The sequence below is a fragment of the Ovis aries genome, chromosome 22, assembly GCF_016772045.2.
Source record: "Ovis aries strain OAR_USU_Benz2616 breed Rambouillet chromosome 22, ARS-UI_Ramb_v3.0, whole genome shotgun sequence".
NCBI classification, from domain to species: domain Eukaryota; kingdom Metazoa; phylum Chordata; class Mammalia; order Artiodactyla; family Bovidae; genus Ovis; species Ovis aries.
In genome coordinates this window covers 39,481,043-39,503,092 of record NC_056075.1, presented here as the reverse complement: position 1 = coordinate 39,503,092, position 22,050 = coordinate 39,481,043, and the positions used below count along the sequence as shown (strand labels likewise).

Sequence of the window (22,050 nt, the reverse complement as noted above, 5' to 3'; positions counted from 1 at the left end):
AACAAAAGAGTTGCCATTGGCCAAAAAAAAAAAAAAAAAAAAACCACTAAGAGGCGGGACGAGGTGGGCAGACACCAGAGGCAACGTTACCTTCTAATTTTGCCCAGAGATAACTTTGAGGTCTCTTTGCGCTTGTGCTCTTGGACTGTTGCGGTCTCCGACCTGCGCAAGGCCTCGCCACTATAAACAGATAAACCAGACATCGGGAGTTTCTCCTTTGGAGTCTGCAGAGGGACACCGAGCAATATGCAGCCCTCAAGTAACCACGCGGCATGCTCGCGAGGCCACCCCTGCCCTTCCCCTCGCCCGTCTCCAAGATGGCGACCGCCCTGCCGCCGCGGCCCCGCCCCGCCGAGCCCCACCCCCTCTCCCCGGAGCAAGGCCGCCCCGCCTCCCCGCCGCGGGGCCGCGCTGCGCGCTCCCGCCGCCCCTCCCCGCACGAGCTCCACCCAGGTCGCCGGCAGCGCGGTCGGCGGCGGCGGCGCCTATTTCCCGCCATTGTGCGAAGTGGAGGCTGGGGGCCCGCACGCGCCGCCTGCCCGTGGCCGGCAGCGCCTCACAGCCGCCGCCTCCGCCGCCGTTCCCTGAGGCGCGGGGAGGCCAGGCGGCCCGCGCCGCGAGGCTTTCCCTGCGTGGGAGGGCGCGGGCGAGGAGCGGCCGAGCCCCCGACGAGGAGCAGAGGCGCGCGGGACGCCCGGGCCGCGCCGGCTCCGGCCAGTCGGCGAGATGCCCTGTGGGGAGGATTGGCTCAGCCACCCGCTGGGCATCGTGCAGGGCTTCTTCGGTGAGTGGCGGCGCCCGGGGGGCGGGCGGGGTCCGGGCGGGCCGCCGAGTTCACCGAGCCCCCGGGGCCCGGACCCTGCCGCGCGGCGCCCAGGCGGGGCCGCCTCGAGGGCTCGAGCGGCCGAGACGGTCAGCCGGGCCTGCGCCGCCGGCGCTCGGCAACCCCCTCCCGCCCGGAGAGTCCGGGCCGCGGCTGCCCGGGCCCGGGCCGCAGGTGCCTCCCACCTGCCCGATTCGCGACTCCCGAGCCACCAAGGTTACGGCGCCAGGAGCCGGCTGCCGGCCGTGATTGACGGCCTCGCTTCCCCCTTCGTGGCCCCGCGGGCGGACCCTGAGCCCCGCGTGCGGCCGGACTCTGGGGTTGGGGGGTCCTCGAACCTTTCGGGAGGACCCGCAGAGATGTGCTGAAGGGAAAAGCACTTTGCCTATGGGAAGCCCGCAGGACATTTCAAAACTTCCGGTGTGTGGGGGGAGTGCTCGCGTGCTTGCTCGCTCGCTGCAGAAGTTGGCTGTAACTCCTGGGTTACACACATCCTCCTTTTTCGAGATAAGATTTCGTGTGATAACTTAGATTTTTTTCCGTTAGGACACCTTTAAAACATGTCTCGTCTCCCCATCTCCTCTTGGGCCAGAGCTAGCAAGAAATGGTGAACGAACTCAGATGCGTTCCTGCATAGAAAGAGCTTAGCATGTGGCAGGCAAGCTCAGGAAATTTCACTTGCAGTCATGGTTAATGACACTTTTCGGGTAGGGTACACAAAGAAAAATTTAGGTCTGGTTGCCGTTCACTAGGCATTTTGGCCCCACCCCGCATGTCTTTTGCACTCAGGAGTGGTGGAGGCAAACCCAACCGGGAATCAGTGTGTAAGATCAGAACACCTGACTTGTCAGGAGGTAACTTGAACTTGGAAAGTGGCCTTCCTCACTTAAGACCTTGTGGAATATTAGCGTGAACGCTTATTAAGAAGCTAAATAGTCCGCAGCAGCCAAAACGGATGGCAGAAAATGTATTTCTTGCAGGAAAGGCTCACTGAGCAACTCTATTCGTTTTCCTTGTGATTTGAACTTGTTCAGTTGTCTGGTTTCCCAGGCTGAAACTAGAGGCAGCATATTAGGAAAAGCCCTGGGTAGGCATCCAAATTGTAGCCAGTGAACACTGACAACCTATTAAAGGAGAAATTTCAAACTATGTACATAGTGTTTAAAAAAATTTTTTTTAATCCCTGTATATCCATCCAGGGCCCTTTTCAAAAAGGGGCATATGTCTCTCTACTAAATCCTGGTAATTGATGCTCATAATGAATACTAGAACCCATAATTGTTTTCCAAAATAATGGCCTTTAAATGTGGAGTGAAGATTAAATTGCACAGTAGGTTTAAGAGGGTGCAGACACAGAGACACTTTTTAGGGAAAATCATTCAAAAGTAAGTAAGTTTTGGTGCTTAATTGATGTTTAGAAAATTTAAGAGAAATATCCATGTCCTAGTCTGGCTGGATAAATGAGATGATTTTATATTTAGTATATATTTGAATGTATTTGTGTCAGATTTTGTCTCCTGCTTGTAGGACCCTAAGAGGCAAACAACTCATTATAGTATAGTAGGTGTAATTTGGATATAAAATGCTGGCTCTACAGTATTTTCTGAAGTTTGTGTTTTGTTGATGACCTGGACCTTGTTGATGTGTTTTTCCTCTAGAATGTCTTATTCTCATACAGATTGTGTCTTGCAGAGAAGAAACTAATCCTGTCTTACAGTCATGATGTTTTTGTAGAAGCTGCTTTGATATATAATGTATATTCTTGCTATATTTTCCTATCACTGTGAATATATGGGATTGGATAGCTTTATAACAACAACATTACAGGTATGTTTGTGTGAGAAGTGAGGTGTTAAACTTGTAGACTCTTTTTGGTCTAATAGGAAATTGTTGTAAATCCATTTTCGCCCAGAGAGAAAAGTATACTCATCTTTTGTGGTTTATGAGGCCTTTTGGCCCCACCCCTGCCCAGCTCTGGTGTCTCAGTGGTAAAGAATTCACCTGTGATGCAGGCGACCCTGGAGATGAAGGTTTGATCCTTGGGTCAGGAAGATCCCTTGGAGAAGGAAATGGCAACCCCACTCCAGTGTTCTTCCTGGCGAAATCCCATGGACTGAGAAGGCTGGCAGTCTGCAGTCCATAGGGTCACAAAGAGTCAGACACAACTGGGCAGGCACATTGCCCAGCTCTCAGACCTCATCACGGTATTCCCCCTCACACTGAACCTTCTTCCAGTTCTCTGATCTTAAACCACGCCACTAGGCTTTCTGCATAGGCTGTTTCCTTTGCCTGGTCAAGACTTCCTCTCCCACTTCTGTTTTCCTGGCTAAATCTTACTCTTCTTTGGGAACCTGAGTTGGGTAACTTCTGCTGCATGTAATTATAGGATCCTGTGAAGCCTGAAAATTAACTTGTAAAGCATGTTGTTGAAATCACTCGTTTCCTGGGTTCCTTGGCTATGTTTTAACCCTGGGGATTTTAGGATGTGTATCTGTTATTTGTCTAGAATATACCTGTACATCGAAAATGCTCCATGAGAGATTTTCTGGTGGTCCAGGGGTTAAGGCTTCGCAGTTGCAATGTACAGAACACAGGTTCAATGCCTGGTTAGGGGACCAAGATCCCGCATGCTCCTCAGCCAAAAAATAAAATAAGATTTTTTTAAAAAGAGTGCTCTGTGCATATTTGTTGAGCAGAGAAAAGACTGATTAATCAGTCAGAAATGGTGCAAACTAGGGTGGTTACTGTCACTACAAATCTTAACTAAAGACAGTCTTGGTGGACATTATATTGGTTCAGAGAATATGATCATACCAGGTATGAGTTACTTTCACATGCAAATTGTAATTCTTTTTTCTTGGTTCAAATAAGAAACTTTGAAATTCTCTTAGTGACCACAATCACAACTATATGAATCATAATTCATCTTTGTGAACCAGTGTGTATTTTGAATTTGTATCTGCCATATTACAATTGTTCACATGTAAGTTTTTCCCTGTAAGCTTTCATAAATGCTTTTTCTGTTTCCATTCCAGTTTCTAAAAGATTTTATATACAGAGCATTGAGGTCCATAGACTTAAGATTTAGAAATACTTTATTGAGCTCTGTGTGTGTGTGTGTTAATCGCTCAGTCGTGTCCGACTCTGCGACTTCATGGACTGTAGCCCGCTGGGCTCCTCTGTCCATGGGATTCTGGAGTAGGTTGCTGTTTGTTTCTCCAGGGCAACTTCCCAACCCAGGGACCAAACCCCAGTCTCCTGCATTGCAGGCGCATTCTTTACCATCTGAGCCACCGGGGAAGCTCATACTAAGCTCTGTTATGTGCATAGTGCCGATGGCTTGGTCCCCGCAGTGATTGTTCATTAGTAACCTGTGACAACTTGCTTCCCTTAGCAGAAGCAGGTGTTGTAAATGAGAAGAGAAAAAAAAAAGTTTTGTATACTTTTTTCTTTTAATCTTTTTTTTATTTTAAAAAAGGATTTTTTATTCACTTGAATTAATAACTGCTTTAATTTCAGAATAAGTAGGAATGCTTATCAACTCAGATTTCTTGATGTTCAGATTTTTGGTTGGGTCAAGATCATTAGTTGCAGTTATATTCAAGGCACTTTGGTCATATCTAACAGAACTAGAAATAGACTAGCTCTTAGAAGAAAAAGGTCACTGATGTGTGGAGGAGAGAAGGGAGTAGTATCTTATCACTAGGATTTTAGAGAATTTCAAGCAATAGTAAAATCATCTAAAAGTCTGTCTGCTTTTCTGTTGTCACCATGATTCTAATCCAATAAATAGTTCATTCCTTTTTGTCTGTACCCACCTTGGACCTTCCTGCCACCTGGCCCTTGTTCAGTCGCTCAGTCATGTCCAACTCTGCAACGCCATGGACTGCAGCACGCCAGGCTTCCCTGTCCATCACCAACTCCCAGAGCTTACTCAAACTCATGTCCATTAGTCAGTGATGCCATCCAATCATCTCATCCTCTGTTGTCCCCTTCTCCTCCCACCTTCAATCTTTCCCAGCATCAGGGTCTTTTCAAATGAGTCAGTTCTTCACATCAGGTGGCCAAAGTATTGGAGTTTCAGCTTCAGTGTTGTCCTTCCAGTGAATATTCAGGCCTCTGTTAGGCCATTGAAAAAAAAGTGATTTGTTTTAAGGCTATAGAACCCAAAGGCAGGGCAGGTGGTTTGGTAACCCAAGAGACTACTGAGTGAAATTGGAAAGCTGGCAGAAATCCAGCCAAGCAGGACATCTCAGTTTTCTCCCCTAGGCTATGTTCATTTCTGCACACAAACTTTACCTTTCTCTAGTTCCAACCCACTTGAGCTAGCATCTTTATTTTTTCCAAAAATATTTTTTTTGGCTATGCCCGGTCTCAGTTGCAGCATGCAGGACCTTCAGTATTTGTTGCGGCATGCAAGCCTTTAGCTGAGGCATGTGGGATCTAGTTCCCCGACCAGGGTCCAATCCTGGGCACCCTGTATGGGGAGGGCAGAGTCTTAGCAGATGAGCCACCAGAGAAGTTCCAGCATCTTTATCTTAATCCCAGATTTTAGTGTTAGAGGATCTGATTGGCCCAGCATGGAGTCAGTGGTTCACTCATGGGCCAGTCAGCCACTGCCAGAGCAGTGTTAATGGATGGTCATAACTACTGAGGCCCACACCTCACCACTGGGGGAAGTTCTCAGGGAAGAATGGATTGGAGAGCCATGGCAAAAGGCATGTATATATACACACATAGACACACACACACACGTATAGATATACACATGTGTATCGGAGAAGGCGATGGCATCCCACTCCAGTACTCTTGCCTGGAAAATCCCATGGGCAGAGGAGCCTGGTGGGCTGCAGTCCATGGCGTCGCTAAGAGTCGGACACGACTGAGCAAGTTCAGTTTCACTGTTCACTTTCATGCATTGGAGAAGGAAATGGCAACCCACTCCAGTGTTCTTGACTGGAGAATCCCAGGGACGGGGGAGCCTGGTGGGCTGCCGTCTATGGGGTCGCACAGAGTCGGACACGACGGAAGAGACTTAGCAGCAGCAGCAGGATACATGTGTATGTATATGAATTTTTAAATTATTGAGTAATAACTTGCATATGGTTAAAAAACAGTGTTACAGTATAAAATGAGTAAGCGTGTGCTGCTTTTCTCCCACTGAGGGTCCCACTTTAACTGTTTCCTTTTTTTTTTTTTTTGCATTGATATATAACATAAAATTCACCATTTAAAAATGTACAGTTCAGTGGTTTTTAGTTTATTCATTGTGAACGTGCAGCCATCAGCACATCGTTACTGTTACCCCAGAAAGAAGCCCCGTATATGTTAGCAGTCACTCTCGACTGCCCCATCCACCATCCTCTTAAAACCACTCATTGACTTCTGTCCGTGGTTTACCTCGTCTGGACATTTCATGTGAAGGGAGTCATGCAGCTTCTGGCCTCCTGTGTCTGGTTTCTTTAACATCGCATAATGCTGTCAAGGTTCATGCATGTTGTAGCGTGTGTCAGTGCTACCTTCCTTTCCACGACTGCAAACAGTACTCCATAGCATGAATATGCCGTGTGTTGTTTATCCATTTCTCCATAGGTGGACACTTGGCTGTTGTGAATAGTGCTGCTATAAATACGCATGGTTTTTGTGGGAAGACATGTTTTCAGTTCTCTTGGGAATATGCCTCTGTGTACGATTGCTGGGCCATATGGTAATTTCATGTTAGAACTTTTCCCCAAAGTATCTGCACCATTTTACATTTCCACCAGCAAAGTATGAGGGTTCCAATTTCTCCAGTCCACTTCAACCTCTTCTTAATAATAGCCATTCTAATCGGGGTCAAGTGATATCTCATTATGATTTCAATTTGCATTACTGTAATGTAATAGTATATTGTATCTGTTCATATGCATATAGGCCTTTTGTATATCTTATTTGGAGAAATGTCTTTTCAGATTCTTTTCAGATTTTTATTTTTTGACCACACCATGCAGCTGCTTCTCAAATCTTAGTTCCCTGACCAGGGATTGAACCCATGCCCTTGGCAGTGAAAGCCCAGAATCCTAACCACTGCACCTCCAGGGAATTCCCCTTTGCAGATTTTTTAATTGGGGTTTTGTCTTGTATTATTGCATTATAAGAGTTCTTTATATATTCTGTATATTAGACCCTTATCAGATACATGTTTTAGAAATATTTTCACCTGTTCTATAAATTGCCTTTTTGCTTTCTTGATAACATCTTCTGATGCAGATTTTTCATTTTGATGATGTCCAATTTATTTTTCCTTTAGTTGCTTATGCTTTTGGTACCATATTTAAGAAACTATTGTCTGATGCAAGGTCATAAAGATATATATCTGTGTTCTTTCTTAGAATTTTGTAGTTTTAGCTCCTTACATTTAGGTCTTGGATCCATTTTGAATTAATTTTTGTGGATGATGGTATGAAGTAGAGATTCAGATTCATTCTTTTGCATGTGCGCATCTAATCGTCACAGCACCTTGTGTGTGTGTGTTTTAACATTTGCCAGTTTATTTTGAAGGATCTCATAGAGTACGCAGATGAAAAGGAGCGTAGGGCAAGGTCTGGTAGGGTTGCTTGTGGACAGCTTTTGTCTGCATGGAACTTCACTGTGCTGCCTTTTCAGCATGTGGCTGCCTCCACCAGCCTGGAAGCTCCCCCAGTACTTTTTGTTGAAAAAGACTATTCTTTCCCCACTGATTCAGTTTGGCAGCTTTTTTTTTTTTTTCCTTTAAAAACTGTGTGTGTATATGTGTATGTATCAGTTGACCGTTGATGCATAGCGTTATTTCTGAACTCTCCGTCCCATTCGGTTGATCTGTATGTTTACCCTTCTGCCGGTACTATGTTGTCTTGATTACCGTAGCTTTGTAGCAAGTTTTAAAATGATGAAGCATGAGTCCTCCAACTTTGTCCTTGCTCTTTTTTTTTAAAGATTGTTTTGACTCTTCAGAATCCCTTGTATTTCCATATGAATTCAGAATCTGTCATTGCTGCCAAAAAGGCAGTTGGCATTATGGTGGGGATTGCATTGAATCTGTAGTGCATTTAATTCTTTGGGTAGTAGAGAATAGTAAAGATGTCAGATTCTAACGCCAAACTGCTTCTTAGCTACACGGCCGTACCCAGGGCATTTAGCTGTAATCATTTTTTAATACTTCCTTTAGAAAGAAATGGCAACCCACTCCAGTATTCTTGCCTGGAGAATCCCATGGACAGAGGAGCCTGGTGGGCTACAGTCCATGGGGTCGCAAAGAGTCGGACATGACTGAGCAACTTAATAACTTCTTTATACTACAAAATTATTTTCAGTAATAATCATGAAATGAAGCTATGTGCAGTGTTTAAGGTAATTACATATTTCAAATTCAATCTAGACATTGCTTCTATCAACTTCTTCCTCATCCCTGCTTATTTTGGAATTTTTTTTGTGGTTGTTGAGTTCTGTTATGACGACGTTGTTTCATGTTGGTACAGGTACCACACTTTAGATTTGAATAATCTTTATTAATTGTATAATTAATGAATTTTTTAAGCTCAACTATTTACTGAATAGTGTTTATACCTACTAAATAGTTTGAATTTTGGTCTTTTAGTCATAATTCAATATAATGATATTTTATATAAACAGTTTAATTATAAATGAATTTTGATAAAACTGAAACATCTATAAAAGACACAAACTAGAAATCTTTCCACTGATGTTACTAACTTTCCACTGATGTTCTTGATTCATTCTTTCCTGTAAAACAAATAGCTGTTTAAGAAAATGTGCTATGCTTAATTGCCCAGTCTGACTCTTTGAGACCCCATGGACTGTAGCCCACCATGCTCCTCTGTCCATGGGGATTGTCCAGGCAAGAATACTGGAGTGGGTTGCCATGCCCTTCTCCAGGGGATCTTCCTAACCCAGGGATCGAACCCAGGTCTTCCACATTGCAGGCAGATTCTTTACGGTCTGGGCCACCAGGGAAACTCATAAATACTGGAGTGGGTAGCCTATCCCTTCTTCAGGGGATCTTTGCAACCCAGGAATCAACCGGGGTCTCCTGCATTGCAGGTGGATTCTTTACCAGCTGAGCTACCAGGGAAGCAGGCCCTTAAGAAGAATATATTTCTATATTAAGATACGATTCAGATTCAGTAAAATGTTCACTTATGAGCAAAATTTGCACCCACTGTACCTCTCAATTCATACTACTTCACTGTTTAAAATATTAAACATAAAAAGCTGTTCAAGTTGTCCCATGGAAGATAGAATTGAAATAATTCAAGTTCTCCTTCATCTTTACAGTCACTGGGTTATTGTTCGTTTATTTAAAATCTTTCGTATACCTGTAGGACTCCAGAGTACCATAGGGCTTGGGGGATGCTCACTGCTCTAACCAAGTTTGGACTATTCCGTACCATTTAGAGGGCTTCCCAGGTGGCTCAGTAGTACAGAATCCGTCTGCCAGTGCAGGAAATGCAGGTTTTAAGCCCTCAATTGGGAAGGTCCCCTGGAGAAGGAAATGGCTACCCACTCCAGTATTCTTGTCTGAAAAATTTACGCAGGCAGAGAAGCCTGGCAGGCTACAGTCCCTGGTGTCGCAAAGGGTTAGCCATGACTGGGCATGCACACACGTACCTCTTAGAAATTCACTGTCCAGACAAATGCATGTGGCTGAGTCTGTTTTGGGAGCTAAGTATATAACAGAGGCTGAGATGGTTAGATAGCATCACCAGCTCAGTGTACATGAATTTTGAGCAAACTCTGGGAGATAGTGAAGGACAGAGGAGCCCGTCCATGGGGTCACAAAATGTAACAGAGGTTCTTCAAATAAACTTCTGTGCCAAATGAGATATTTATTAAAGGGTAAATAGTAAAAATGTAGTAATTGCAGCCCTATGGACTGTAGGCCCTCCAGGCTTCTCTGTCCGTGGAATTCTCCAGGCAAGAATACTGGAGTGAGCAGCCATTCCCATCTCCAGGGGATCTTCCCGACCCAGGGATCGAATTTGGGTCTCCTGCGTTGTGGGCAGATTCTTTACCATCTGAGCCACTGGGGAAGTCTGTATTAAAACCTCGCAGTAGTCAGCAGTTGTTCAGGATTTATACCAGCAGAAGGTTTTCAAAGGAAAAATAGTTGATCAATGACATTGTTTAGAATGGTTAATTCATAGTGATGGTAGAAGTGGAATGGATTTTAGTTGGTTTTATAATTTTTAGATTCTCTGCAGGAAAGCTATCTCCTATTGCTAGCACTTAGGCTAGACTACTCCTAACACTTCTGTAGTAGGTCACTGTTTGACCTCTCCTACTTCCTAACCTTGAGCGTGAACATGTCAATTAACTTTTCTTTACCTCAACTTTATCATCTGTAAAATGGGAATAACAAGAGAATCCCTTTTATTTTTGGCCATGTCCTCCTCCAGGGAATCTTCCTGGCTCAGGGATTGAACCTGCATCTCTGTGTCTCCTGCATTGGAAGGCAGGTTCTTTATCCCTAGTGCCACCTGGGAAGCCCCTGTATGAAACTGCGAAACTGTGTTCCAGAGTCGCTGTACTATTTTGAAAGAGCAGATACCATTAGAGATGTGAAAGAGTAATACAGACAGGGGAAGAGTAATACAGACAGGGAAGAGTAATACAGACAGGCGAAGAGTAATACAGACAGGGAAGAGTAATACAGACAGGGAAGAGTAATACAGGCGAAGAGTAATACAGACAGGGGAAGAGTAATACAGACAGGGAAGAGTAATACAGACAGGCAAAGAGTAATACAGACGACGAGTAATACAGACAGGCGAAGAGTAATACAGACAGGCGAAGAGTAATACAGACAGGGAATAGTAATACAGACAGGCGAAGAGTAATACAGATGACGAGTAATACAGACAGGGAATAGTGATACAGACAGGCGAAGAGTAATACAGACAGGGAAGAGTAATACTGACAGGCGAAGAGTAATACAGACAGGGAAAAAGTAATACAGACGCGTAAAGAGTAATACAGACAGGGAAAGAGTAATACGGGGAAGAGTAATACAGACAGGCGAACAGTAATACAGACAGGGAAAGAGTAATACAGACAGGTGAAGAGTAATACAGATAGGGGAAGAGTAATACAGACGGGAAGAGTAATACAGACAGGCAAAGAGTAATACAGGCGAAGAGTAATACAGACAGGTGAAGAGTAATACAGACAGGGAAGAGTAATACAGACAGGCAAAGAGTAATACGGGGAAGAGTAATACAGACGACGAGTAATACAGACAGGGAATAGTAATACAGACAGGCGAAGAGTAATATGGGGAAGAGTAATACAGACAGGTGAAGAGTAATACAGACAGGGGAAGAGTAATACAGACAGGGGAAGAGTAATACAGACAGGGGAAGAGTAATACAGACAGGCGAAGAGTAATACAGACAGGGAAGAGTAATACAGACAGGCGAAGAGTAATACAGACAGGGAAGAGTAATACGGGGAAGAGTAATACAGACAGGGAAGAGTAATACAGGGAAGAGTAATACAGGCGAAGAGTAATACAGACAGGCGAAGAGTAATACGGGGAAGAGTAATACAGACAGGGAAGAGTAATACAGGCAAAGAGTAATACGGGGAAGAGTAATACAGACAGGGGAAGAATAATACAGACAGGGAAGAGTAATACAGACAGGCAAAGAGTAATACAGACGACGAGTAATACAGACGGGGAATAGTAATACAGACAGGCGAAGAGTAATAGACAGGCGAAGGTAATACAGGCGAAGAGTAATACAGACAGGGAAAGAGTAATACAGACAGGTGAAGAGTAATACAGATAGGGGAAGAGTAATACAGACGGGAAGAGTAATACAGACAGGCGAAGAGTAATACAGACAGCTTTGTGGATATAAATTCAACAACTTGGATGAAATAGACCAGTTCTTTTAAAAATACACTATTAATTTCCTATTTCTGCTGTAATAAATTACCACAAATTTAATTGCTTAAAGCAACATAAATTTATTTTTTATTGTAATAGGGTTGGTTTGCAGTGTTGTGTTAATTTCTGTGTATAGGAAAGTGATTCAGTTATATGTATAATATACTTATATTGTTTTTAATATTCTTTTCCGTTATGATTTGTCACAGGATGCTGTATCTTTTTGAACTATAGTTTTGTCCCAGTATATGCCCAGGAGTGGGATTGCTGGTTCATGTGGCAACTCTAATTTTTAGGGTTTTTTTTGAAAAACCTCCAAACTGTTTTCCATAGTGGCTATACCAACTTAACATTCCCACCAACAGTGTAAGAGGGCTCCCTTTTCTCCACACCCTCTCCAGCGTTTGTTACACAGATGTATTATCTTACAGTTCTGGAGGCCAGAGTCTGATGTGGGTGTCACTGGGATAAAGTCAAGGGGTTCATAGGTCTGCCTTCCTTTCTGCAGCCTCTAGGGGATACTCTTGTTTCCTTGCCTTTTTCACTGCTTCTAGAGTTTGGCTGGAGAAGGCAATGGCACCCCACTCCAGTACTCTTGCCTGGAAAATCCCATGGATGGAGAAGCCTGGTAGGCTGCAGTCCATGGGGTCGCTGAGGGTCGGACACGACTGAGCGACTTCACTTTGACTCTTCACTTTCGGCATTGGAGAAGGAAATGGCAACCCACTCCAGTGTTCTTGCCTGGAGAATCCCAGGGACGGGGGAGCCTGGTGGGCTGCCGTCTCAGGGGTCGCACAGAGTCGGACACGACTGAAGTGACTTAGCAGCAGCAGCAGCAGAGTTTGGCTAATTTCTTGTGTTGTGGCCCCCTTCAGTCTTAAAAGTCAGCAACAGCAGGTCAAGTTCTTACATGTTCAGTTCAGTCGCTCAGTCCTGTCCGACTCTTTGCGACCCCATGAATCGCAGCACGCCAGGCTTCCCTGTCCATCACCAACTCCTGGAGTTCACTCAAACTCATGTCCATCGAGTCAGTGATGCCATCCAGCCATCTCATCCTCTGTCATCCCCTTCTCCTCCTGCCCCCAATCCCTCCCAGCATCAGGGTCTTTTCCAGTGAGTCAACTCTTTGCATGAGGTGGCCAAAGTATTGGAGTTTCAGCTTTAGCATCAGTCCTTCCAGTGAACACCCAGGACTGATCTCCTTTAGGATGGACTGGTTGGACTTTCTTGCAGTCCAAGGGACATATATCTTAGTTCTCCTCAAATCTATATATGCAGTATATAATCAAACTGAAACTTAAACATCAAAATATAATCTTATAAAAATTTCAGTAGTCGTTTTCAGATGTTCCTCAGAATTACTTAGAAATGTTTAGAATCTAGAATAATCAAGACAAACTTTAAAGCGAAGATGAAGAACGTCACTACCTAATTTTAAGACTTGCTGTCAGGCTATAGTGATTAAGACAATATGGTATTGGCATAAGGATAGACAACTCTTACCAGTTTAACAGAATACGGTAACGTAAAAACAGGAGTTGAGTTTGACAGTAGTACCACGGCAATTTACTTATTTTAAAAAATCTCATCTGTTGCTGCTGAGGGCCAGTGAGAAGACTTTCCCCAATTACAGCATCTATTTCTCATCAATGATGGACTCGGACCCATGCAAGTTTGCTAATTCTGTAGGAGGAAAGATTGACAGTGTATGAGTGAAGTTCCTTCTCCTTGACCATGGTTTTGTGGCATATGTTGAGTGAGTGGTTATTTTTTCGCATGTTTTCTCTTTGGTAATTGTGTGACAGTTAATTGTTACTCCGTTTGCCAAAGCAGTTTACCACTAGAAAGTCCTTTAAATAAGGCTGGAACAAATAGATATCTTTCTGGAAAAAAATGAGCCTTGATGTCTATGTCACACTAGAAACAAAAACATTAATTTGGTATATGATGGGTATTAAAAAGATTGACAAGATGAAGTATTGAGGCAGAGCACTGGATCTCTCATAGGCTGTCGGTGAGAGTGTAAAAGTGTGTCTGTCTTTTGTTCCTCAGTTGCTCTGACCACTTAAACTAGGGCAAGAGAGTGCAGGGGTGCCCACGTTCAGACGGCCAGGAATTCATGAGAAGGATGATAGTGATATGTATGTGCTCAACAGGATTCTTGGTTGCCCGTGGCCTAAGTCGATTCTGCTTAAACCAAGGAAGATGAACACGTTGTTTCAGGTAACAGTTCCTGAGTGGGCTAATGTCTGGCTCAACTACAGCCAAATACTTCAGAAATCAGCCTCTCTACTCCACTTTCCCCTGGGATGGCTTCGTTTTCAGACAGACCTCGGTCATTGTGGCCACAGGCAGCTGTAGGATTTGTTGGACCCAGCTGCTGAGCCTTATACCTGGGGTTGTCCTTGACTGAGGCCCCCCCTAACCTGATCATCAGAACTACTGTGAGGCCTCTGTCAGGTCCGCCCTGGGGCTGAGAGTGCGGGTGCTGTGGTTCCTCCTCAGGAGAGGCACTTGCTAGATAAAGGGGAAATGGGTGCTAGTCTTGCGAAACAGCCGATTTTTCTCAATGTTTTGTCTGTTTAATGTTTACTTCTCTGATTCCAGGAGCTGTGTCCCAGGCCCTTGTTAGAGCCTGGGAATGTAAAGGTGAATTGTTGATGAACAGAGAGTGGATCTGTAGCCTGGCATTGAAAACTCTGTGATGTGTTTGGTCTCATCTTCCTTTTGTTCGTTAGCTTTGTTCTTTTCCAGCCACTTTGTGCTCGTGTATTTGAATTTCCGGTATGTCCGTCCTTGTCTCTGGCTTACTATTACTGTTGCCTCCCCCAGAATGCCCTGTGTCTGCAATATGCCCACCCCTCATACCTCAACATGGTTCCATTATGCCTCTCTTCCCAGGCCTGGCTCAAACACCACCTCTTTCAGAAGCCCGCTCTGAAATATTTTGACTTTCATTATTTTCTTCTCTTTGCTTTTGCCTGCTATTCTGCCCATAGTTTATCTTAGCTCTCATGTGCTTGCATGCACCTCCAGGATATCTTCCCAAGCCAGGGATCGAACCCACGTCTCCGGCATTGGCAGGAGGATTCTTTACCACTGAGCCACCTGGGAAGCCCTGTCTTAGCTCTGCTGCTGCTGCTAAGTCACTTCAGTCGCGTCCGACTCTGTGTGACCCCATAGACAGCAGCCCATCAGGCTCCCCCGTCCTTGGGATTCTCCAGGCAAGCACACTGGAGTGGGTTGCCATTTCTTTCTCTAATGCATGAAGGTGAAAAGTGAAAGGGAAGTCACTCAGTCATGTCTGACTCTTCGCAACCCCATGGACTGCATGCAGCCTACCAGGCTTCTCCATCCATGGGATTTTCCAGGCAGGAGTACTGGAGTGGGGTGCCATCGCCTTCTCCTAACTTCCTTCAAGTCTAAGGATCCTGATAGCACCTGGCAGAGTGCTGGGCATAAAGTAGGCTTAATACATAATGGGTAGTTACTGTACTCCTGAGAATTTTGGAATTGTCTGCTTCAGTCCTTAAATTGTTCAGCAGTACCAGATGTTTTGTTAACATTTCATAACATGTAAGTTACTTCGCAGTAACTTGCTGCTTCCTAGTCACTCTTTAATGTAGTTTCATCGCCTGTGATGTGGTGTATTCAACCTTCTTACACAGATGCAGTCAGAATGGTGGTGTTGGTGGTCATGTCTGCTTGTAGGAAACATCCGTTTTGACTAGAAGCAGAAATACCCAGTCTAGTCCCCCCAGCCCCATTCAGTGATCCTTTGTCGGCATGCGTTTAGTAGAGCAGTGCTTCTCAAGTTTCAGTGTGCACCAGAATCACCTAGAGGGTATCTTAAAGCATGAACTGCTAGGCCTCACCTCCAGGGCTTCTCATTCAGTGGTTCTGGGATGGGCTCCCAGCTTTGCTAACAGCTGCTCAGGTGGTGCTAGTGCTGCCAGTCTGGGAAGCTGCACTTTGAGGACCAGTTTACTAGGAGTAGATTTAACCCTTGGGGGCTTTGCTCTAGCTCAGTTGGTAAAGAATCCATCTGCAATGCAAGAGACCCGGATTGAGAAGATGCCCTGGAGAAGGACATAGCAACCCACTCTGGTATTCTTGCCTGGGAAATCCCATGGATAGAGGAGCCTGGCGGCCTGCAGTCCATGGGGTTGCAAAGCGATGGACATGATGACTAACATACACACACAAGGATTTAACCCTCACTGCAGTCAGAATCACAGAAGGCACTTTCACCTCCACGAGTGCTTTTTAATAACTGTCGTTTGCTCAGTTAAGTGAAAGCATTAGGAATCTGCTACAGCAGGTGTTACCAGGATCTTATGAGTGTTTCTAACAGAACCAGCTGCATAACAAATAAAGACAAAATTCCTTTACACCACATTTCCATAGCACTTGTGTGATGTATATGGTACCCATGCATTGTTGGAAGTATTGACCAGCTCTGGTTCAGTTCAGTTCAGTCTCTGAGTCGTGTCCGACTCTTTGCAACCCCATGAATCGCAGCACACCAGGCCTCCCTGTCCATCACCAACTCCTGGAGTTTACTCAAACCCATGTCCATCAGTGATGCCATCCAGCCATCTCATCCTCTGTCATCCCCTTCTCCTCCTGCCCCCAATCCCTCCCAGCATCAGGGTCTTTCACATGAGGTGGCCAAAGTATTGGAGTTTCAGCTTTAGCATCAGTCCTTCCAATGAACACCCAGGACTGATCTCCTTTAGAATGGACTAGTTGGATCTCCTTGCAGTCCAAGGGACTTTCAAGAGTCTTCTCCAACACCACAGTTCAAAAGCATCAATTCTTCGGCCCTCAGCTTTCTTCACAGTCAAATTCTCACATCCATACATGACCACTGGAAAAACCATAGCCTTGACTAGACGGACCTTTGTTGGCAAAGGTCTGGTTAGGTAGTTCTAATTCATGAAAACATGCGTATATATATATTCCTGGTTGGTTTTTTTTTTTTTTTTTTTTTGATGATTCACTTTTTAGTCTTGGCCAGTTCCCATAGTTTTTCAAAAGCTGGTTTCTTATCCTTAATATGACATTAAAAACACCTTTTTCTTATTTTGCAATCATCGTTGCAAGAGGTAGAGGTGTGCTGAATCTTGGGAGCAGGGCAAGTTTCATGAAAATTACTTGTTTGGTCCTGAGGCATCTCCTGTAGATTGCTTACTAGAGGGGAGAGGGCGGAAGTGACTGCTGTGGAGAACTTGGCTGTCACTTTTACTGGGTGGTGAAAATTAACGTCATGCGTGGAGAGAAGATGAGCATCTCCTGTCTCAATGAAGCGCATACAACCGTTCCAGGACACCACATGCTTACGTAGCACTCTGACTGGTAACGCGTAACCGCAGTCCACGCATAAAGAAACATCAGACAGACCCAGTGAGGAACATGCTGTTTTTTTATAATGGGTTTGTATTCTTCATTATCAGTGTCGTAAAAGATAAAGATTGAGGAACTGTTCCGGAGTAGAAAAAGATTGAAAAGAAAAAATTGATAGCAGAAAGCAGGCTGCGATCCTAAACTGAATATGCACTGAAGTGGAAAAAATACAGGAGACAATAGTGATGGGTCGGGAGACTAGCTGGAATATGTGTGGTAGGCTTGGTAAAAAGAGTTTGGTATTGATTTCGAATTTCCTGAGATTGATAGCAAGTACCGTGGTTATGTAAGATAATCTCCTTATTCTTAGGAAACACACTGTACTATTTAAGTGAAAGTCGCTCAGTCGCGTCCGACTCTTTGCGGCCCCTTGGACTATACAGTCCATGGAATTCTCCAGGCCAGAATACTGGAGTTGGGTAGCCTTTCCCTTCTCCAGGGGATCTTCTCAACTCAGGGATCAAACCCAGGTCTCCTGCATTGCAGGCGGATTCTTTACCAGCTGAGCCACCAGGGAAGCCCAAGTACTATTTAAAGGTAAAAATAAATGATGTGTGTGTAATGTAAGCTCAAGTGAGAAAAATGTGGGAGAGGGAGAGAGAGCAAGCGAATAATAAAGTAAATGGGGGCAAGGGTACAGGTGTTCTTTGTAATTTTTATTGTGACTTTTTGGAAGTTTGAAATTATTCCCAAATAAAAAGTTAAAAACAGTAGAAGAAGAACATGCTCTGCTTTCCATTTCAGGGTGATTGTAAAAGTGTTTTAAATCTGTATTAAAATGTTTTCAAGCAGCAGAGTGCTTTTCAGGTGATGGTTCCTGTGCTGCTCTGTCTGGGGCCTCATCTCTCACTGTGGAAGAGCTCTTGGGAAACTGTTAGCACCTGAGAGCCCGCAGGGGCTCAGCCTCACCCCAACTGTCATATCAGCTTCTGGTGTCTTGTGCAGCGCTTCCAATAAGGCACCCTAAACTAATGTACCTTCAGCTTTGAAAAGTATATTTTTCTTTCAGCTCAAAATGGGGTTAATCCTGACTGGGAGAAGAAAGTAATAGACTATTTTAAGGAAAAGCTGAAGGAGAATAATGCTCCTAAATGGGTAAGCTTGTTATTGCTGTTTGCTGGGGGTGGGTGGGCGGGCAAGGGTTGGGCAGACTTCCAATTTCTCACAGTAGTGATCCACATATAACTTAAAAATATATAAATTAACGTGTACCGCCCTCTGCCTTAAGTGCATATGTATTAAAAGATTTTGGTCTCTTGCAATTTAAATTCAAGCAAATAAATGCTTCTGTACTGGCACCTGTAGGTGGCAGTAACTGACTGTGGGAAAAAAAAAAAGGGCAATTGTGAGAACTTTGATGATCTTTTATTACCTTCATTTTAAAGAATTACTTGTATGAGTTTAAGAGAATAGCTCAACAAAGCAAATGCCTTTCTGCTAAGTGGAAAGTGTTCTGAAGGAAAAGCATCCTTTGAGATTATAATCAAACGTCATCATACGAACTGAACTTGCAAGAATGCGGAAAGGACTTTTGTTCAGCAGTTGTGTTGTTGACCGTTGAAATCATTTGGCTCCTTGATAGGGCTTGATTTTGTATTGGGGGTGGGTAGGTGGGGAATGGCAGTTTGTCTGGATATACATGTGTATGTGCTTGTCTCTGCAAAACAGAGACTATTTTGACTTGTTTGTTTCCCTTTAAGGTACCATCACTGAATGAAGTTCCTCTTCATTATTTGAAACCTAACAGTTTTGTGAAGTTTCGTTGCATGGTTCAGGATATGTTTGACCCTGAATTTTACATGGGAGTTTATGAAACTGTTAACCGAAACACAAAAGCACGTGTATGTATTGCTTTTTTCATGAAACTTAGTGTTTACAATTAGTAGGATTAGCTTTGACCTTGTGTTGTCTGTGGCAGTTTTGATTCTGATATCTTAATATATTGTTTTGATCATAGGTTCTTCATTTTGGAAAATATAGAGATGTAGCAGAGTGTGGGGTATGTATACTTAAAATATATTAAAAACTTTTTAATGAGCTTTTTTTCCTGGGCAGGTAATATTATTTTCCTTTGGTTGATCATAAATTTACTTATCTTGTATATAAGTTCTAAGAAGTCATGTGAAATGTTTTGTTTATTTGCCTTTTACTTGAGTTTCTCTGATATGATTTTTTTTTGATCTTCTAAAAATGTCTTAGAAGGTGGAATATTGTAAATGACAAAGTTAATTCCTTTCTTTTCCTAATATCTATACACTTGCTTTTAAAAATTACTTAAGTTCTTTTAAAATTAAAAGTAGAAGAAAAATGAAAGAATATTATTTCAGGGCTTTGCATGCGCTTAATTTTTTATACCTTTTTTTCTTTCTTTTGGCCACGTGGCACAGCATTTGGGATCTTAGTTCCCTACACTGGTAGCATGGAGTCCTAACCCCTGAACTGCCAGGGAACCCCCTACATGTGCTTCATTAAATTTGATTAAATCCTGCCCTCTCTTCCTGGGAAGAAAAAAGTAAACCTAAGCCTTCTTTGATAAAAGGAAGTAATAGAAACTCTCCTACATATCAATAATGGGAAAGGGAAGAAGAAAGAAGGCAAAATCCTAGAATAAATATTCTAGCTCAGCAGGCTGATCTGTGTGGAAGAATGGCCCTAATTAGGAAGGTTTCTATAGAGAATGAAATATAACTTCCTATACTTTCTTAGAGTAATGGACTCGTGAAAGATGAATTCGTTTAATCTTTTGATGACCTCCAAGTCTCCCAGTGTCTTTTTTAAGGGCATTTCCATGACAGGGTAATACATTGTTGTGCTGAGTCTAATGAGTCAACTTTATAATCCTGCATTCCTGTTTATGGAGCCCTAAGTTACATTAAGCTGATAAATTAATACACAGTTTTTCTTCTAGTACACAGTAATGCAGTGTCTCTCTAACTCAGTAATCTCAACATCTGGAAATTGGAGAATAAAATGGATGAGGGTGTCCATCTGTGATACTCCCAAAGGCAAAGAGTTTGTGCTGTGTTTCTGAAGAGTCATAAGTAAGAACACCATACCAGGAAAAGGGTCTTTGGCCCTGGAAGGAAAGAAAGAAAAGCCGCTTTGCTTACACATACCATCTCAGACTCAATTGGTGTCTCTGGCTTTCTTTCTTTCTTTGTTTTTCTCTTATAAGATAGAATATAGATTCTGTTTACTTGTAAGGGATTTTTTTGTATGCTATAAAAGTAATATGAGTGTCTTGAAATAATTTCTTTTTTCAGTCTCATCTCAGAGCAACATCATAAGAAGTGTATCATTAAATTCCTATTGGCTAATGTTGATAGCATTCCTGTGAGAGAGACAGTGGGATTACCATGAGTGTTGTCTTTGAAAAAAGTTTAACAAAGTACTGTGTTTATTTTAGGGATTTAATTTTGTAGCCTAGGGTATTATGTATTTTGGATTTGAGGGAAGCTGCAGTATTAATTGGGCTTTCCTGGTGGCTTAGACAGTAAAGAATCCGCCTGCAGTGCAGGAGGCCTGCATTCGATCCTTAGGTCGGGAAGACCCTCTGGAGGAGGGCATGGCAGCCCACTCCAGTATTCTTGCCTGGAGAATTCCCATGGGGAGAGGAGCCTGGTGGGCTACAGTCCATGGGGTTGCAGAGTTGGACACACTGAGCAAGAGTTTGTGCTGTGTTGCTGAAGAGTTGTAAGAGTGAGCACCGTACCAGGAAAAGGGGACTTTGGCCCTGGAAGGAAAGAAAGAAACAAAACCCACCTTGCTTATACATACCATTTCAGGCTGCCCACCTTGCTTATACATACCGTCTCAAGCTGTACACACTGCATTGATGATTGCATTTGAAGTGATTTTATGTCAGTTTTCGTTTCAAAAATGATAGTTTAGATTTACTAGTCGCTTGTTAATTAACTCCATATGAAGTATTTACTGTGATTTTTATAAACAATCTGAAAACACAGTTGCTAATTTTTTTTAATAAATAAAATTTTGTGAACATCACAGCCTCAGCAAGAAGTTGATTTAAACTCTCCACGAACTACTACTTTGGAGAGACAGACATTCTACTGTGTTCCAGTGCCTGGAGAATCTATGTGGGTAAAAGAAATATCCTTTATCTGAACCTTGTTATGTGTTGAATGCTTCCTGATAATTTTCTTAATTGAAGAGATAACAATTCATTTTCTTTTTTTTCAAGCTTAGTCTTTTTACCTCAATGAAGTTAGCTGGAAAAAATAATTTTTTAATTCTTGTTTCTTTTTTTTTAATATATTGAGGTGTAGTTGGTTTACAATAGTGTATTAACTTCAGGTACAACATAATGATTCAAAAATTTTGGTAGATTTTACTTCGTTCATATTTATTATAAAATATTGCCTATATTTATGGTGCTATGCAGTATATCCTTGTAGCTTATTTTTTTGTATACATCAGTCTTCTTTTAAAAAAGTATTTTTATTTTAACCAAGCTACGAAAGTAGTAGTAAGCTACCAAAATAGAAGTAGTCTTTTATTAGTCATAGAGGTAGCATAATTTTAGGATATTCCCCATTTCATGGAAATCTTTCTTTAACCCTTCATTTAACGCCTATGTTAATGCCAACCAAGCTCGAGTCAGCCCTTCAACGTCTTACACCCCCAGCCGGCACAAGAGAAGCTATGAAGATGACGAAGATATGGATCTGCAGCCCAGTAAACAGAAAGACCAGCACGTGACTGCCAGACAAGCAGGTAGCGTGTGCCGTCCCGCTTTCCGGAGACTTCCGCCCTCCTGCCATGGATTCATGTTTAGAACTCATAGCTCTATCGTGTAGCTGTAGATCTAGGAGCTGGCAGTGATTTGGCCACTTTGCTTTCAGGTTTAGCAGAGTTACACACAGTTCTGAGAGTT

At 43.2% G+C, this 22,050-nt stretch overlaps 2 protein-coding genes across 7 annotated transcripts in view; one reads left to right on the top strand and one right to left on the bottom strand.

Moving 5' to 3' along the window:
• SEC23IP (SEC23 interacting protein) overlaps positions 1-430 on the bottom strand; it is a 54,084-nt gene extending 53,654 nt beyond the window's left edge. For all 4 annotated transcript variants that reach the window (XM_042238511.2, XM_042238510.2, XM_060404761.1 and 1 more), the window contains exon 1: positions 91-430. In XM_042238511.2, the coding sequence (XP_042094445.1) occupies positions 91-274 (184 nt within the window). In that variant the 5' untranslated portion in view covers positions 275-430. The remainder of the gene's footprint in view (positions 1-90) is intronic.
• Positions 431-447: 17 nt separating this feature from the next.
• The window catches only part of MCMBP (minichromosome maintenance complex binding protein), a 38,055-nt gene continuing 16,452 nt past the window's right edge, over positions 448-22,050 (top strand). For 2 of the 3 annotated variants that reach the window (XM_012103025.4, XM_027960309.2), the window contains exons 1-6: positions 448-784; positions 18,166-18,251; positions 18,857-18,997; positions 19,114-19,155; positions 21,165-21,266; positions 21,746-21,890. In XM_012103025.4, coding sequence (XP_011958415.2) covers positions 727-784; positions 18,166-18,251; positions 18,857-18,997; positions 19,114-19,155; positions 21,165-21,266; positions 21,746-21,890 — 574 coding nt within the window. In that variant the 5' untranslated portion in view covers positions 448-726. Of the gene's footprint in view, positions 785-13,906; positions 13,974-18,165; positions 18,252-18,856; positions 18,998-19,113; positions 19,156-21,164; positions 21,267-21,745; positions 21,891-22,050 lie in introns of all 3 variants that reach the window. The other variant, XM_042238513.1, reaches the window with a different exon arrangement.